A 20,364-nucleotide genomic window follows, 5' to 3' on the forward strand; every position below is an offset into this window, starting at 1 on the left:
ACTATACTATACTATACTATACTATACTGTTTTATTAACTCCCTTTTTCACAATTTAAAGTGGCAGTACCAGAGTTTTTTTCTTCTTCAAGTCTTGCCCTAGTGCAGATATATTGTAAAAGCAGCTCTTAGGCTCAAATGAGATGTGCTGTTTGTATCTAATAATATAGCATCTGTTTTGTTGTCCGCGAACCAGGAAGTGCGCTGTTTGCATGCTAGTTTGTGTTTGCATTACGCTGATGGCAAAACTCTGATGTGTTGTAAAAAGCACTTATAAACTCATTGCGGTTAGTAATTATGATGAGGAGCAAAAGGAGACGTTAAGATGAGCTAGTTCTGTTCCTGTTTTTTAAAACTGTGGAAATTCGGTACAGCACCTTTAAGTAAATCAGAAACAAAACTAATCTGTAGTTCCCTATTTCCAATATTGCTTACTCAAGAAATTCAGAGTTTCTATTTTACCCCTCCTCACTGAAACATTCCAATCACGTCCTATCGTCTCTGTCCACATCACCCACCCAGTGTAGCTTCAAACTGCGCCGCTGGCTTGTGTTTATTATCTGAGGGGAGATTTTCACCCGGAGAACTGTACAGGATGTTTTTCTGGTCTCGACAGGGTAAACAGGAGCAGCTGTGCACTTCCAGCTGGGAGGAGGCCTGCATGTGCGTGTGTATGTGTGAGTGGGAGCGTGCACGTGGACCCAGGGGCGCGCACATGGCCAGTCTCTTTATGTGTGTGTGTGTGCGTTCATAGTAATGTGCGCTGCGGGTGTGGAGCTGACAGAGCAGGCCACACTGAATAGCTCGGCCCAGGTAATTATATGCTCCAGTCCATTCACAAAAAGGAGAGTCTGGCTCCGCACACATGGATGGCCCCCTTTTTCAGAGAGGGAAGTTATGTGGAAAATAATTACAGCTATAGATTACACACCTCAAATTCGGATGTTTTAAAGGTGCGCTGTGTAACTTTTCTGAAAGGGATTTGCTACGTGCTTGTGTCTATGAAGACGTCATTGCTTTGGCGTTAAACGTTTCTATGTTTGCACTGGGACGAGATCCAATTTCCACGAGGCAAAACACGGGATTGGGTCCACGAGAACGAGATAAGACGAGATTTTAACATAATTCATAGTGTATAAATTAAGTGACTCGTGATTTTCGCCTCAAACATTTACGATGTTTTTGGAACTGCAAAAGAAATTTAACTTTCCAGTCTTGCCCTAACTCTTTTTGTCCAATCCAAATGTAAAAACATAAGCGGAAAATCTCACAAAGTCATTTTTTTAATCATCTTGTCTCGTGAGATCTTGTGGTACGAGATCTTTTGCGATCCATTGTCTTACTATGAGCAGGCTTGCCTCTCCACAGATCTTGTGCCTGAACGAGGTCAGAGATGTGCGTGCCATAGACTGTATATATAAATGGACATAGCTACCGTGCTAGCTGTTGTGTTCCAAATAGGAAGTGATCATGTGCGCGCTTCCGGCTTCATCGACTCTGGCTCCGATTCACTTTACATTGAAAAACTGTCACCTCATTTTCTATAACTGCAGCAGTGAGCCTCGTCATTTTGGTCTTAAAATATTCATATTAACCAACTCTACAACGTGAATGTGCGCACCTCCTCGCAACCTCTAGAGCTGGCCTACACCATACGTACTTTTCAGAGATGAAGAGAGCTGAGAGGAGCCATAATGGAAGAGGGTTTGAGGAAGTCATGTTTGGTAGAAGTTTTACGCTCTTTATTTTTGACTTTATTTGCCCAGAAAAAGAAACTAAATCTAACTGAACTGTGAGCACTTAGCTACATTTGAGTTTTATTTGAGTATCATCATTTTAGAAGCCGGTGGTGGACCCTCTAGAGAAGTTACATTGTACACCTTTATTATGTCGCTGATTACACTGTGGGATCGCTTTCCAAAATGAGAATCCTGGATGCCCTTCCCAGATCAACTCTCTCCTTTAGCCCGAGAATGTAAGAGATTAGCAACACAAAACGAAAATTGATGAACAAACACAAACTCTTGGCATGTTTCAAAGGCGAGTTTGACAAAAAAAGTTAGCTACTCCATAACTGTGGTACGCGCTACCAAACATATCGGACCGCTCTTTGCCTTCTGATCAGTGAAGTTTAACCTTTGTCGGCCCCGCCCACTTTTGCCTCTAAACGCTCCAAACCGAACTTTCTTTGTGGTAGCCCTCCTGGTTAAGAGGGAATCCCAATCGTTTAAATGGGAAATTCGGGAAAAGTTTCGCCTCAAAAATATGATATAAAGTGTCCGGTTGTGTAAAATGTTCTATGTTCAAGTCAACACCTCATTGATTCCCTGGGAGGCTATAAAACAGCTCTGAACTTATTTGCCGTGAAAATCGCCAGCCCGATACAAAATAATACAACCCAAATGGCAATGGTGACGCCCACAGCACCTTAAAGTGAATATGTTCTGAAAAATTCCTTTGCAAATAACTCAAATTCTTTCTTGTGTTTGACTATAGAACAAAGTCAGTTGCGACATCAAACTGTGCTCGAGTTATTAATAATCTAATTTAGGCTTTGCTCACTCTCCCACGACTCAGAGGCAGGTGAGGAAGTGTCAGCTTTAGCAGCAGCTCAATGGGATTAAAGTGCATTTAAGCAGATTTCCCTGTCAGACATTGCGGATCCCAGCCTCCTCCTGTCTCCTGCTCGGCTCTGCTTGTACACTCCATGGGGTGGCACCTGACCCGCTAACACTGACAATGCTAGTGTGTGCTTGTAGATTGGTATTGGCGCTTTCCTGTGCGATAGGGTCATGACCTGCAAACAAGCCTTACAGACAGTGCACACAGCTCCAGTCGCAAAGCTGATAACGCCATAGACAGCAGCAGACCTTCACTACGTAAGGTTTTTCTATTTTAGACGCTTCGGTCAACTGGACTACTTTGCGTGTGTGGGTTCTTTATCAAATTAAGAACTAGAATTTTGTACGTTGTCTGCTTATACAAACAGGTTGGACTGGGAGATATGCTAAATACGTTAGGTCATATATTACACAAAATGGACTTGTGTGACGTTTAAGACATTTTATAAAGTTGTTACCTCCTCAAAAACATACCCGGAGTTGCGTTTTGTTTCATTCACACTTTTATTATTAGTCTGTCTACATCTCCAAAGATTAAAATGCTCTGTTCCACCTTGTGATGTCATGTAGTGGTATTTTCCAACAGCCACTTTTTCCCTTTTGTTCAGTAGAGATCGCCGATTCCAGTTCTGAAATCATCCAAATGATCTTAGCGAAGGTGTACGGAGTTTAAAAATGCAGTGGAGCTTCTCTTGTATTACAAAATGACACATGAGGCGGAGTGTTTTCCGTATGAGAGAAAAAGCCCAGCCTCAGCCTAATTATGCAGGATTTGTGTCTGGATTTCTGTTGGCGTTCGCCCACTAATCTGAAGATTGTTGGTTTTGACCTTTGTTCCTACCACTGCGCTGTCACGATAAGTACTACAGTATATCGATTTCAATTTCGAATTCGCTCAATACATGACAGATGGAGCGGTAATTTTTTTTTTCTTTTACTTTTTCGGTTCTACAATGAGATTTGTGCTGTAGAAGGTGGATTCTGCTGTTTATTGGCATTCGTTTTAACAATATTGTACAGTTAGAATATGTTTTGGGGATAGTTCTGCTTTATGGTTTGGTTTCAATATTATAATTTATCATCTATATTTACTTTAGCCATATATCGCACTTCATTTTTTTTTTTTTTTTTGTATTATGACAGGCCTACACCCATTAGTCTCCATTTTCTGTGTATAATGGTGAATTTGTACGTGAATCGTTCTTTGCTATAAATGACTTTAGGTCCCCTGTAGAGGTCGAGGTCGTGCTTTTTGTTGTCTAGTAATGCCCTGCACCTTTCTGCTGCTTCATTTCACCCACACTTCATTACCCATAATACACTTTTTCTTTTTTTTTTGTCCAGGCCCATAACGCTCTTCAATTTAAACTTTCTTTCGCCAAGTTTGGTCTACATCTGTTTAACCTAAAATGTTTAAAAAAGCGAATCCTGACTTGTAAAACCATGACTGATGCTCCGATTAACTACATATTATTTGCAAACGACTCAGCTACATTTACAGGAAACAGAGCTATATCAAATATTATCAAACATTTTCAAAACCTCCATGACATATGACCATTTATCTCCATGCACCGATTCCACCATTTTGTTTAACTTAATGTCTGTGGTGTAAACGAATCCGGCTCTCTGCGCTCCAACCAGACCTCCTGTTGACTCCTTGTTAAAAGTTACATCACCTGTTGCTACAGATCTTCATATTTTATTGTTTCAAGAGGAAGCGGCCCGGTTCATGACCCCAAATGTGACGCGTGAAAGATCGGGGATGTGTTTAGAAGTGCAGAGACAGCTCCAGTACACAATCGCTGTAGCCTCTCGAAGCATTTGAGATAACGCAGGTCAGCACTGAAGGATACACGTATGATTTAATATGATAGTACAAAGTAAAGCTGTGCAATATTGAAAAAAAGACATTTAATAAACATTTTGTATTAGAAATGATGTCTGTGTGTAATCTGTCAGGTCCAGGTTGGTTTCATCGCAGACGAAAATTGAATTCTGTCAACTGGACAAAAGTTTGTTTTTTGTTTATTTTTTAAAACTTTTATCTGGACAGAATTCAATTTTCTTTTGCGATATTAGCAACTAAATCAGCTAAAATAAAAATAAGTTCACAGATGAGATTCCAGTATTGCACAAATGTGAAGGAGAAATATGTTTTTGAAAGACTATGGAACTAAGACTATTCTTTTTAATTTCAGATGATATTTTAGCAGCTTTTTAATACTTTTAATACTTTTTAGTACAATTTTGGAAGCAGTACAGTTGTCCCTCGGTATAACACGGTTCACCTTTTTGTGGTCTCACTGTTATGATGATTTTTTAGTGCAATTTGACATGCTTTCTTAGAGCGTATGAATGCGCATTGGGTTCTGCGTCCTGATTGGCTAAGGGACTGTAGACCATTGTCCATCAGTCTCCTCCGTGCCCTGTCTCCTGTACTGTACAGTGTTCAGCCAAATTTACATAAATGTTCAATCGCAGTGTGACTCTGAAGTGCTGTACGTTTGCAAGTTTTCTCCCCGACAAAACCCACAATGTCGGTGAAACGTTCTGCACCGACAAAGGTTTGAACTTTGAGAGAGTTTATACAAGAGAAATGTGAAAAAATGTTAATGCTTGTCTGAGAAAAGTGTATAAAGTGTGTGGTGAGGGGGTTTACAGCTGCAAAACATATAGAATAAATATAAAAAATGAAGCTGACTACTTTGCAGATTTCGCCTATTGCAGGTTATTTTTAGAACGTAACCCCCGCGATAAACGAGGGGCTGCTGTACTTGTACTTGTGACTGTAGTAAAAGAAAAATTCAGATCTATCAACTTTGAATTTCTCTTTTACTATGGATCATACATGGACAACTGAGGGATTACACAGATATCTAACTGTACTTTGTCGTATTCTTTCCGCCAATGTGTTCACAACAAATGAATGATTCACGCTATAATAAAAAGTAGATGCGTGACTTGTGCAAACGTGTAATTTAAACATCTTTTACTTTTGCTTGTTGGTGACTTATTGCCAATGGCTACCAACAAGTGCTACTGAAATTCTGACATCCTTAGCATCTGAACACCTACGTTAATTTTTACAAACCAGTCTATTTATGTCATAACTCTGCTTTGGATTCACGTTTTTATAACAATCCAAAGCGTCTCCTCCGCTGATAAGGTCACCGAGCTTCCTCACAGCTAACATCTTATCCCCTCCTTCCTTATTTTGCGGCATTCTTTGGCGTCTCCCTTTGACACTCTATTGGGAGCAGTTCGTTTAGGGATGACCCCCGCTATAGTCGGGCTGGAGATGTCCCCTTACATATGTAAATGTGCGCTGTTAAGGGGGAGGGCCTGGGGTGAAAGGTGATGGCCATGGTTGAGTGCTTTAGGAAGTAGAGGGATCATTACAGGAGGGGGGGTGTTTCCTATTCAACAGACGCCCACCACAAACAAATCGCAGGAGGAGGAAAAGGGAAGGTACGCCCCCCCTATACAAACACACACACAAACACACACACGCAAGCAGTACGTACAATGGTTTTCTAGGAACATGTGCGAAAATGTATGGGACTTAATGTAGGGCCCTGGGGAACTCCTTTGGAAGAATTTTAAATTATATTAAGAAGCTGTATTGAAGCGATTTAGATGTCTGCATACATAATGTCAATCTACGGATACTCCTGAACTTATGGTAGTAACGGTAGAATCCAATGGAACTTTTTAAAAATAAAGCCAGCAATGCCAATTAAATCTGTCCAAGTATTGGCAGTGGGTGATAGAATTTGTTTAAATATCTCAACAAAAAACAAAAAAAAAACACAAGCAAAAAAACAAAAAAACAAATGGAAAAACAAACACATGGGCATTTTCTTGTTTTTTATATCAATTCTGCAATTATAATTTTGTTGGGAATTACCAATTCTAAAAAACACTATGATATCAGATTATTATTTTTTTCACATGTTTATTTTATAGATTAGTTTGAGAAGATAATCTGTTTGTTGTATTTTCCCCCTTTCAAAGAAACAGTTAATAAATATAGAGCTATTTTGGAAAATGTATGGGGCCCAAGGTAGAGCCCTGAGGGACTCCTGACAACATATCTACCAACAACTGAAGCAATTTCTCTTCTTTTTAAAAATAAATTATCAATATTTGACAAGCTAGCAAGTATGTGTCTAAATATCTATAGATATATAGAACTTGTTATGACCGAAAGCGCATCTGGTGTAATACTTGTACTAAATTAATATGCAACTTAAGTGTAATTTCTCAACCTTAAATGACGCATTGAGGTAAGGGAAACTCAACTAAATCTTTTAAGCAGACTAAACCTTGAAATGAACTCCAATGTCTTATTTTAGACACACAAAATTTCCAACCATTAAAATCTTCGCCTTTGGGACAGCAGTCTTCATACAATAGTGGATCTGGACAGTCTTATGCTCCATGTTTATATGTAACTTGGCCAACTCGCAAGCGTCTGGATAATAACTCAATGTACATCAGGTCTAGTGTCAAACAAGGTGACTGGATATCGCAGAAGCAAAGGACATGTAAATACACACTTAATAATTGGACACATTGTACAAATAACATTGAAGGGACAACGCTAACAGTATCTGGAAGTCTGGTTCATATCTAGAGTGATATGAACTGTGCATGTGTAATGTTATCCAACGCGACACGTGGCTTAGCTGGCTACACCTGGTTCTGCACTAGACAATGGATCCCTTATGTGGATCAATGGAGACAAGGATGCCAATAACTAGAATAGTGTGAGGGGTTTAAGGGAAGATTTTGATTCATAAAATTTGTTTTTCAAAGTTAAAAATCTGGTGCCAAAATGGTGTGACCAGTTATAGGGAATGTGACAATGCGAGGGGTACTGCCAGGGCTGTCCAGATACTCAGATTTCTCAGGTTTAATATATGAACTTACGCAATATTGGTTTTGATACGACAATGATAATTAAACATGAACTTTTTATTATATTTATACTTTTCAACTCAAATTAGTTTGTAGGATTTTTTTTAAATATCACTATGTGTTATTATACTTTTACTATAGATCAAGACCATTCTAAAAAGATAACAGAAAGGTTCATTTATGTGATTTTTTAATGTTTCCTTTTATTTTATGTTTTTTTTACCAGTGTCAATACTTGTTCAAATAAATACAAATGCAAATTAATAATCTGATGACGAACTTTTATACTGAATCCTGTACCTGTTTTTAATGTTTTAAATTGACTTTTTTCTCAAACCCGAACGTGAAACTTGAACGTGAAAACTTTAGTCACCACAAAAATGGTAAAAAATAACCCCTCAAATCATATGAAAAGTACTTTTTACTTTTCAGTGCTGTTTACAAATGTAGTGGAGTAAAAAGTACACATACCTGCTCTCAAATGTAGTGAAGAAAAAGTAAAAAGTATCCACTGCAAAATGTACTTAAGTAAAGTACAGATAACTAAACAAAATCTACTTAAGTGCAGTACTTTACTACTTTTACTTCATTACCTTCCACCACTGTAGAGACAAAGATAAAATACTATTGTCTTTGTGGCTGGGGTTAACTTGTCCATATTTGAAAATAGCACAGAGTTATTGATGTTTGTGTCCTAAAACTACATCAGTTACTTTTTGGCTCGTCTTGCTCAAGGGCAACAGACCAGTCAGCAAACATAGATCACATCCTTCTTGGCAACAGCAACAAACCATTAAAATCCAAAGGAGAATGACTTTGTATCTGTCGAGGGACAAAAAGAGGAAGGAAATATTGATGATGCAGTGTGATCTGTTTGGAGAGTGTATAGTGCTGTTTCAATCGTGCATGGAAACATATGTCCAACATGTGTGCGAATGTCTCCGGTCACCGCGCACAGCAAAAAACAAAAAAACACAACCAAATATTACACAACGAAGCTTATGACAATAGTTTGTAAATGTGGCGTTTTCATACTTAGACCCTCGCACAATTTTTAGACTAAAAGTAGATTTTTTTGTAAGATATGCTTGTGTAAAAATGCATTGTGTAACTTTTCTGGTGGGGATTCTTCTTTCTTGCTTGTTTCCATGGAGAAAAATAAGTTCCAAGCAAAGGAGAATGACATCTCCATGGAGACGTGCGACCTACTGCAGAAAAGTTACATAGTGCATCTACTATCTTCCACTGAAGTATTTTTGGCTGCTTAATTATTATGAATGTAGGAAAAGTAACTGATGTTTTGATGTTTTTGTGATTTACGTTAAAGGGCCCATATTACACTACTCTCTGATCTATGTTATAATGTTGTTTCCTCATCACAAACAGACCTGGAGTTGTGTTTTGTCTCATTGACACATATTTAGGCTCAAGGATGGAGTATTTTTAAACTCCATGCACCTTCACTAGAATCATTTCAGTCATTTCAGCTCTGGAATTGCCAACCTCTACAGAACAAAAGATAAAATGTAGCTGTTAACTTGAAAACTACCACTTCATGACATCACAAGGTGGAATAGAGCATTTTACGCTTTGGAGATGTAGACAGACTAATAATAAAGTGGTACTCAAACATATGTGAATGAAACAAAACATAACTGTGGGTATGTTTTTGATGAGGTAACAACATTATAACATGACTTGAAGCTCACAAGAGTCACTTTTGAATAATATCGAACCTTTAAATTCAGAATTCAGTTTGCATTGCCCATTTAAACACATCTAGATAGAAAAAACTGAAATATGAACTGCTAATCTAATATAAGAATCACTAAATTATATAAAATGTTCACAAACATTTTACATAATTACATTGAATAAAACTGCTAAATAAACACATGCTGTTTTCTAACTTCCCATAAGTTTTGATTTGAAATTAATTCATATAAAATGCATGGCTGTCTAGCTTTATTGCACCATTAATATATATCAGCTCTATTTACGAACACTAAAAGGATCTATAGCGTAGCCTGCTAACCCTATTCATCCAGGAGAGGTTGGTATGATTCTTAAAAGCTTAATTTGATCTGGAGAGGCAGGCTCGTGACACAGGCCCAAGAGTGTTGCCTCCATTAGTGTCTTCTCTATCTGATTTACAGGTCAGCCTCCCTCATCTGATAATGCCTCAGGCTCCTTGAATATTTAAAGAATGGTTGTCAGATAGCTGCCAAACGAGCCTAACGAGACTGATGGAAAGTACAATCATATAAGCAGGACACAGAGCTCCACCAACACAATCTGCATTTGTCTATATATATGATTTAGTACTGGTCAACAGGATGGGCATTAGGGGAGTGCGTTTTGCAATGATCAAAGTTTCAGTTCTGCTTTCTCAATTGTGGGAAGTGTTGCGACTTGAAATCAAGAGTTTCCCATGTAGAAGATAGTGAACAAAATACTACACATATATATATATACAAATACCATTTACTACTACTATGATTGCTATTGTTACTACTACTGCTGCTAACAACGCTGCAATTACTTCAACTTCAACTTCACTTATTTGTGTCCCCCATGGGGCAATTAGTTTTACAGCAGAGAGAATACAAAAAAGACAAACACATATAAAAACATTGAAAGGACACAAAAAACAAAACAAAAAACAAAACAGTACATATTAAAAGAAAAAGATCACATAAGAAAAAAGATCGACAGGCGATGAACTTTCCCACTGCAGAAGAAATTCTCTGCTGTACTGGATCCGGAATGATACCGAGGGGCTGGAAACTCAAAGCGGTATGTAGCACTGTCCCCAGTACAAACAGGACGATAAACTCCATTGCCCCACAGCACAGCCGAGCAAAGGTGACACAACAGTCCCCCACCACCCCCAGACAAACATGCACTGTGATCTGTGTCCTGTCAAACCTATAAAACAGGCACAATCATCCAAAAACGAGACAATTTTCTCTCTGCTGCCGGTCGCTGCATGAGCATGTGCCCCCGGTTTAGTTCTGATTCAGTCCTCAGTTACTACTGCTATACACTTTTCTACTATTTTCAGTACCAATATCTAGTACTGCTGCTACTACTACTACTACTACTACTACTACTACTACTACTACTACTACTACTACTACTAAAACTACTACAACAACAATAACTTATTCTACTAACACTACTGCTGTTTGCATTCCCATCTCTCCCATAATTCTATACTACTGTTACTTCTGCAATTACGACCACGACTACTACTATTACTACCTCTACTACTACTACTACTACTACTCCAGCTTCTACACTGCTACTACTTCAACTACTGCAACAGCAACTACTTATTCTACTATTCTATACTACTGTTACTGCGATTACTGCTACTACTACTACTTGGCTACTACAACTGCTACTACTATTTGTACTCCCATCTCTCCCACAATTCTATACCACTGTTACTGCTACTGCAATTAGGATTATGATTACTACTATTACTGCTACTATTACTGCTACTACTACTACTACTACTACTACTACTACAAATATGTCTTCTTCTACTTGGCTACTACTACTACTACAACTGCTACTACTATTTGTACTCCCATCTCTCCCACAATTCTATACCACTGTTACTGCTACTGCAATTAGGATTATGATTACTACTATTACTGCTACTATTACTGCTACTACTATTACTACAACAACTATGTCTTCTTCTACTTGGCTACTACTACTACTACTACTACTATTTGTACTCCTATCTCTTCCACAATTCTAAACCACTGTCACTACTACAACCCCACCAACTACTACCACCACTACTATTCCTACTTTGATACTCCTGTTACCTCTAACCCCCCTGGAGTTACATCACTTTTAGCACCACTTTACAACCAATGAAGCCGAGGTATTTTTCCCTCAAAAACATAAGTCAAATGTACACAGAGAGAACCCATTATTTCAAAAAGTACCGGTTGAAGTATCTAGTTACCATCCACACATCTGCTTTCAACCTATCTGTCACTGTAAAGCCCCTGAAGTACAATGTGGTCTAAATTTCATCTACACCACTGGGGTCAATAACTCATAACTCTACTATCTGTAAATGCTATGACATCTCTCTTTCTCCCTCTTGTCCACTTCACTTTCATTTGTGCCACGTTTGCTTTTTATAAAACGGTCATAGACTGGTCGTAAATCTGGCCAGTTCCGTAGCTGTTTTGTGCGGCCCATACAATACATCCTTGTCCCGGGACATGTGCGCGAGGGGGACATCTCGAGAAGAGGCCGAGCTGGTGGTAATTAATCTCAACCAATATTGACTCTGCTCTCTCAATCTTTTCAAAGCCCTAATATAACTGCCCCCTTCTTAATGTTTAATGCGCGGGATCGATTTACCCGCGTACTGTTACTCAAATGATGAAACGACTTTGGAAAATTGAAAACGGGATCTCGCGCGTCTTATCCAAAACTGATAACTTAGAACGAGAGTAGTCCAGACACCTTGCGTGACTTATCAGCGCTAACGCCACATCTGCAGGTCGCGCTCCGTTGATCTCGCGCTCTCTCTTTCTAGATCCGAATCGCGGACCGTAATGCCCCTCTAGCCCCCCTTCCCCTCCTCTTTCTGCCCCTCGCTCTGATTTATCTGAGCTTTATCTTTATCAAGTCGTTTATCAATGCTCCTCATCGCGTCTTGGCTCGCGATGGATGGGTCCCGGGTCGATATGGACATACTTCGCCTCTGAGATCGCACCTTTAGTGGCCTGTGTCAGCAGGTTGGAGCGGCACCCGGACCCCCCCCTCTATTCATTATGGACCATCTCATATGTGGAGTCAGAGTGAAATACATCTATACATTATTTTTTTATATATTTGAAGTACTAGTATGGATTCTAGATGAATAACATTGGGATGAACTTGGTAAGACTCTGTTAAAAATTGACACGGCCCAACATCTTCCCGTATTGTTTTGAATTTGAATTTACCAAGCTTTGCCATCATGCCAATCAAAGCAACACTGTGGAGCATTTCAGATTTCTGAGGATACACCACTTGCTTGTATCCATGGAGATGTTGTTTTGTCTGTTTTGTCTAGAATGGCATATCGATAAAGATAAGTTGGTGTCGCCAACAGGGCCCCCCCCCCTTGTGTTTGCTCCCCCATTCACCAGTCCAGGTTACAAGTCAGATCTATGAAGAGCAGACCCGACTCAGAAGAGGGTATTTTTTAGCAATGAACACCTGTACGGCATGAAATAACTGCGAAAATAGATAAGTTTGAAGTTATAGCGTGGAACAGTCCAGGCAAAGTAATAACATCTCCATGGAAACAAACAGGTGGCTTACCCTCCACCAGAAAAGTTGCAATCTGGCTTTCTGTCTTTCTCTATTCAGAAGAACTTAAACCATTTACTTCTACTTCATGAAGCTGCATATCTCACTCCAGCTATTCTTCTGTTAAACTGTTAAGATATCAGTGCTAAATGTACATTCACATGCCATAAAGTACCACTGAGTATACTACTAGAGCCGGTCCTTTTCCTCTCTCTTCTCCGCTGGCCTCTCTCGTTCACCTCCCTAATAAAACACACACTGCCTTCCATTCACAAAGCTGTACTGACCCCCCTCTCCACCTCTCTCCACCTCTCCCTCCCGCTCCCTCCCTCCCTCTCTCCTTTTGCCCTGAGTCAACACACAGCAGTTCAGCTTTTACTTCTCCACTGGAAGCTGTTAAATGCCTATTACGCCGCACGCCTGGTCTTTAAAAATCACACTTTCATTTGATTCGATCGGGTTGAAATGACTACATTCTGTACTGAAATGGTAGAAAGACAGGCAATAAAAAGTTCTCTGATTTGCTATAGGAAACTTTCACATAGTTAGCTGGTATAATTAGCTTTAGCATATTATAGGTTTGTAAGGTAGATCATAACTGAATCGAATGTCAGAGTCAGCAAATCGCAAATGCATGGGATTCTAGTAATAGTTTAGCCATTAGCATGTTTCAGTTTACTCACCAAATGCTGGATCTTTATTTACTCAAGTTTTTAGGCGGGTCCAAAACCATGAAGATGCTGTTTTTGCCTGGAATGTTCATCAACGTAGTGATCTCCAACTCGAAATCATTGTGATATTTTAAAGGTCCCATATTACTGCTATTTTCTGTTGTTTCCTCATCACAAACATACCCGGAGTTGTGTTTTGTTTCATGCACACGTGTCTGTCTGCACCCCCAAAGCCCAAAATGCTCTGTTCCACCTTGTGATGTCATGAAGTGGTAGTTTTCAAGTTATCATCTATTTTTAACCTTTTGTTCAGTAGAGAATGGCATCTCCAGGGCTGAAATTATCCAAATGATTCTAGCGAAGGTGTATGGAGTTTAAAAACATAATGGAGCGCTTCCTGTATCACCACATGACATCACAAAGTGGAACAGAGTGTTTTCTATTTGAGAGAAAAACTAAGATCACAGTGATTTCAAGATTGTATCCTAAACCGTGTTCTTATTTCATGAATGAAGACTCGATTTCAATGCACAACCCAACCTCAGCCAACCGCTCGTCCACAACCGCCCCATTCATAAAACTCATGCGAGCGCGTAGTCTATACACTGTTTATGTACGTGCGCACGAACCCTGTCACACCAAATCAGCCCCTGAGATTTGTTGAACCATTTTACGTAAACTGAAGATGGAAGTGGCACAAATAGCAGCTCTGCAGGCTGAGAGACGGAGCCGCGTGGATGTGCTGGCACCTGGATGTTTTCACACTTTTGTTGCGTAGCAGCTGTATTTTGGAAAGTGGAGCGAGAACACAGAGGCATGTTTCTGTTTAGGGCAGAAGAGAGGAGAAGAGAAGGAGGAAAGGAGAGGAAAGGAGAGGGAGGGGCAGAGTTTACCCATCAGGCCGTGCTCCAAGAGGGGACGATCGGGCCAAACAACAGGACGGCTGTGAATTCATGACCAAGCACAACACAGTGGACGTGTCGATGAGGTTTTTGCACTTTTCTTGAGTTGCCATGTTTGGACTTGTTGACCACATATTTTCTATTGGCTTTTTTATACCTTTTTATACCCTATTGGCTTTTTAAATACCTTTTTTATACGTTGGATGCCTTGAACTACAAAAAAATCACATTCTTCCAATTCTATGTATTAAAACAACAGGCTTTATGAACTGCAAGATACTACATATTTTTAGTAGGCAGGAGTGTAGCACCTAATTCTGGGCCCCTCCCTGCACTGGGCCCTACGTAAACAGTACCCTTTACCCCCCCCCCCCCCAGTCCGACACCCCTGTTAGTAGGCTGTATTGATGTCATGATACAAAAAGTTTAAATTCAACATGAAGAAAAAGATAGTAGAAGATAATAGATAACAATTTCAAGAAAAACTCACTTTTGTTACTTATAAATAATAGTATAAAATAAAAGTGCAGATACAAAGAACACATGAAAAATCTAGTAATCAAGTTAAAGTATTAAAGTGCCTCTTTTAAAATGTACTTAAAGAGTAAAAAGTAAAAGTATTTCATGCAGATTTTAATATCTTCAAAAGTAGTGATTTTGATACAGATTTGCACAGATTTTTTTTCAATATAAACCATTTTTTTCTGTTTTTTTTTTAAATATATATATATATTTCTGTTTGCTCAAATTATGAAAGTGTTAAAATAAACCCCTCAGACTTTTCAGCAACTCTCAAACAATAATAAAAAAAATACTTTTACTTTTTAAGCCTGTTCAAAACTGTAGCGGAGTAGAAAGTACAGATACCTGCTTTCAAGTGTAGTAAAAGTAAAAATTATCCACTTAAAATGTACTCAAGTAAAGTACAGACATCTATTTTTTACTTAAGTACAGTACTTTACCACTGTACTAAACTCTATTGGTTTACAGGTCTCTTAGTTAACTCCAAAAGTCTATGGTTAGACTTTTCAGCTCAGTAACGGACCAAAGACAAACTGGAAAACCACTTGGATCCAAGACTAAACCATAAGTTATGTTTTCACTGGCAAAATAGTGCTGAAGATACTACCAACTACATTTAAGCACTGTTTTATTTCAGTTCCTTCTACTCCTTTAACCCTTTTCTACAGCCTATTTTCCCTTCATTCTTTTCGTACAGTGAGCTGCGTTCTCCTCAGACACACATCTGTAATTAGACCTCACACCAGCCCTCTGTAAATCACTGCAACTCCGGCTGCTCACAACATGTCCGCGTTCAGAACAGAGAGAACAGAGAGAGGAAGAAATGGAGGTATAGAGATTCTTAAATTCAACTAAGTTTGTCCAGAGACAGGAAGAGGGGGCGGAGCTTGGAGCAGTTTGCTGTGTTACTGTAGGGCTTTTTTTATGAATGGAGAGCGCAGGGGGGAGGGGCAGCCACACTTCCTCTTACGCACACAAGCCAGGGAAGAGATTTTGTGAATGGGTCCGATCTCTTGAACAAGTGTAAACAACATACTTGGACAAAGGACGGGGCGCTATGGGGTTTTAGAATGAAAAGTACTTAAGTGCATGTGAAGCTTGTTGCAGATTATATCATTAGGAAAAGTAGGAATAGTTAGAGTGAAATTATACATCGTGTGTGTACCTTAGAGAAATATTTGCACACACACACACACATTACTTCTCACTAAACCTAGACTAGGACTAAACCAGGCCCTAACAAAGTTTACGTCTAGATTAAACCAGGATCAAACCAGGAACAACTGTAATGTCATATGGTAACTTTTAGTAGTACAATCACTTTTACTGTACTTGAACCATGTGTAGCAGTAGTAATCGTAGTGGCCTTATTAGTAGCAGTAGTAGTTGCAGTAGCCCACTTGGAAAACATATTTACTGCCAAAAAAAAATAAAAAAAATAAAAAAATCAATCTCCATGGGGAATATTTTTAACTTTCAATTTCATTTCATGCTTCCATTTCTAGAAAGTTACTTAAGATGAGATAAGATAAACGTTTTTTTTTTGTTACGTGCACATTTCTGTTTGCTCTGCCTCCAATAGCAATGTAGAAATCATTTAAATACTGAACTAGTAAAGTAACACTTTATAATAACGACTACACATTGTTAGCCTTGAATAGATTAGGGTCTTGATAACTGTGCCACCATTTTATGAAGTACTTTCCCGACGCCTCTGCTGTGCTCCTTCAGGCTACAGATTACAGAAGATCCACTCTCTGCACTGGTCCCAACAGCCTCAGGTCTCTGCTGTCTCTGCTGTGTGCTCAAATCCCTGGAAGAAAACTATCTACCACTAATGACTCCCCAGGACACAGGTCAGCTGCTCCATGTCACTGCCTTTCTCAATAGCACAAGCACAGACAGCACTTTTAGCTGGGATAGGTCTAACAGATGTGCAGGTATGTTGCACAACCACTTCTAAATACTTTTTTGCAGTGCAAGCTTCAAGTGCACTCCGCTCCATGGGATTTTTAATATTCTTAAGTTTTCGAAAGGATTTTTTTGTATTGGTAATCTAGTCACATAAGGCTACAAATTCATACACTGATGGTGCTATTCCCAATTTCCCAAACCTGGATAAATATAATGTTTTTAATTAATTCAAATTTACTGAGTATTTTACAGTTTATTATTATTGACATTATTATTATTATTATTATTATTATTATTATTATTATTATTATTATTATTATTATTATTATTATTATTATATTTTAATGTATATTTATGAGTCTTGTGTTAAATGTAAAATTGATACATTTTATTTGAATTTATCTGACAGTAACTGGACCCCAGGAAAAAAAGTGACAGCTCCAATGGGAATAAAGATGGAATGACATCTGGCATCTTGATTTTTACTACTTTCTACATTTTATATACATACAGAAGACATCTAATATATGAAGTAAGGTATATGGAATTATGTTGTAAAGAAAAAAAGCTAAAAAGTCTTTAAAAACACTTTTTAAAAAAACCCAATTATATTCCAGTCCTAAAAGGAGCTACCCTTTGCTTTGTCGAGTTATTTAACTTTTTTTTCTTCACTACATAATTCTTACATTTGACTTCATATATTTGATGTCTTCTATATGTGTATAAAATGTAGAAAGTAGTAAAAAAAAAAGCAAAATAAATAAATTAAATGAGAGGGTGTGTCCAAACTTTAGACTGGCAGTGTAAGCAAAGCAAAGCAAACTCACTGACTGACCAAGTAAAGGCAAGTTTATAAAGCAAACAAAAGGAAAAACACATTATAGAAACAATACACATGAACAGTGAGATATAGAGTAAATAAATACGTAAAAAATGATGGACTGTCTAGGTAACAGACACTTGTCCATTATGTGCAATGTAATCCTCATGTGTCTGCTGTGGCATCTATCTACGAGCCCAATCTTCCCTGTGGCATTTTCACACTACGCAGTTGGCTCCAGTCCATGTATGTCACATATCTATAACGCTTTGTCAACCTCCATTTTCCCATCACTCACACTTTGAATGGAGATGTTTCCCTTCCGCGGCGTTAACAGCAGGCTACTGAACGCGCCCTATAAGTGAACTGTCCGTCAAATGCGTGCCCCCCTGACCCCGCGCGTCGCACCGGGGTCAATCGCTCGCCGTGCTCTGACAGCTGATTGGCTCACAGTGCAGGGGGTTAAGTAGACATGACCCCGCGTTGGCCCTAGGGTTCACGCGCACTTCCTCCCCGGGCATTGTTGGACGACACTCTGCGACGGCTGTGGTGACACGGGGAGGGGACGGTCACGTGATGTGTACGCACAAAAAAGATACAGGAAGTGCTACTGAATAGGGTTGTCAAAAGGATCGAAAATCAGATACTAATCGATATGAAAAGTAGTATTGAAACTAGATACTCATTTGAGCAAGGAGCGATTCTGAAAGGTCACATTCACGGGACAGAAATGAATCTTTCCTGAATAGATTTAGACCACAGAGACTAGTATGTGCCCATGGACCACTACAGAACCAACTGAGGGATTAAACATATAATATAAAGCCACATGGTAATATAAAAGAAAATAGAAAAATGACCTTCTATTATCGAAATCGAGTTTAATAATTTTAGTATGGTGACACTATATACTATTGAATAACGGCAAATACTCACAAAACGGCCACTAAAAACTACACAGCACATGACTAGTGCTCATTTTGTACTTGTGTTCTTATGAATGGAGAAGTAAAAATACAATTAAAAGGAGTGTAGTACCAGGAAATCAGTTAGTAAGTTTCAAAGCTCATTCTTTCGTCATTTTAAAAACAACTGCGTATGTCAGTTTTTTCACTTTAACGACTTATTTTTCATTTTAACATGCGGGGGGATGTGCATGTATGTCTATGGTGCAATGTTCAGCAGTTAAGAGACACAATCCGCACGTTAGCAAACACGCAAAAAGTCTAAAATTACAAGCGTAATCCTAAACTACTAAATCAGTATAGTTGGATTGTTAACATAAACTCTTGAGTAACAGAGCTTGAGACGGAGCAGTGCCTCCAGTTAGCATCACCTCCAGAGAATGTTGATGACATCAGCTGCAAAGTCTCAATAGAAGTTCGCACATTACTTAAATATTACATTACTCAAATATGGCTCCGATCTCTTTCCAGTTCAGTGCATTTATATGTCAACATAGTGCCAGTGAATAAAGGATTACTCCATTAGGCCCCTGTATATTCCACTACACTTCACCACAAACGGCAAAAAAGATCAGAGAGATTATTTCTGATTTGTCTTCAGCCATCCTTTGTACCATTTCAGTGCCACAGTCTTTGATAACGATGCAAAGACTTCAACTTGAATAGTAAAAAAACAAACAAAAAAACTGTTTGTCTGGACGTCCACCCAGATCCTGAGTCACTATTGTTTCGGCTTTGAACAAGAAAAAGGGAAACACATTCAAATTGCCGTTCAGTTGTGCAGCCCAGGAATTTGCTTTTCTGTTTGGCACCTTCCGACGCTCACAAAAGACCACCTTTGTACCTGCGCCCTCCGTCATGTTTTTACCGGTTTCCTGGGCTAGACCCTTTTCAGCCTTTCACATGTATGCAAATGCCTCATGGGGCGCACAATGACCATACAAATGTACTACATGACCAGGATTCAAAGGATTACTGTATCCAAATTGAGGGATAGGAGCGACCACTATGGGCCTCTGGCAATTTAACTGGAAACAACTGTCCCGAGTCTGGATTTTTACTTCAGTGCGTTAAAGGTCCCATATTACACAAAACTGACTCGTGTGACTTTTAACCCATGTTGGAACGTTGTTACGTCATCAAAAACAGACCTGGAGTCGTGTTTTGTTTCATTCGCACTTGTTTGAGTAATCTTTTATTATTAGTCTGTCCACATCTCCAAAGCTCAAAATGCTCTGTTCCACCTTGTGATGTCATGAAGTGGTAGTTTTCAAGTTAACAGCTACATTTTACCTTTAGTTCAGTAGATACCTGCAAGCTCAGGGCTGAAATCATCCAATTGATTCTAGTGACGGTGTGTGGAGTTTAAAAACACAGTGGAGCACTTCCTGTTTTACCACATGACATCACAAAGTGGAACAGAGTGTTTTCTGTTTAAGAGAAGAACTCAGCTTAAATATGCAGAGTTTTTGTGTGAACCTGTGTGAACAACATGTGTGAATGAAACAAAACACAACTCCAGGAACAGTGTATTTGTGATGAGGAAACAACACACAGATCAGTAATATCGGCCTTTAAAGTTGCAGAAGTTGCGAGAAATGATGAAATTGAAAGCTTGTACTTACAGTTTTCAGAATGGAAATCAGGAACAAATTGCTCATCGCTGTCAGGAACCTGAGCTGAAATCAACAAGAAA

General features: G+C 38.9%; 1 protein-coding gene across 1 annotated transcript in view; it reads right to left on the bottom strand.

Moving 5' to 3' along the window:
* The window catches only part of etv4 (ETS variant transcription factor 4), a 49,635-nt gene that overhangs the window by 19,572 nt on the left and 9,699 nt on the right, over positions 1 to 20,364 (bottom strand). Inside the window, exon 4 of the mRNA XM_033984856.2 lies at positions 20,294 to 20,347. Within this exon, the coding sequence (XP_033840747.1) occupies positions 20,294 to 20,347 (54 nt within the window). The remainder of the gene's footprint in view (positions 1 to 20,293; positions 20,348 to 20,364) is intronic.

The sequence above is a fragment of the Periophthalmus magnuspinnatus genome, chromosome 19 (genome assembly GCF_009829125.3).
Source record: "Periophthalmus magnuspinnatus isolate fPerMag1 chromosome 19, fPerMag1.2.pri, whole genome shotgun sequence".
Lineage (NCBI taxonomy): Eukaryota > Metazoa > Chordata > Actinopteri > Gobiiformes > Gobiidae > Periophthalmus > Periophthalmus magnuspinnatus.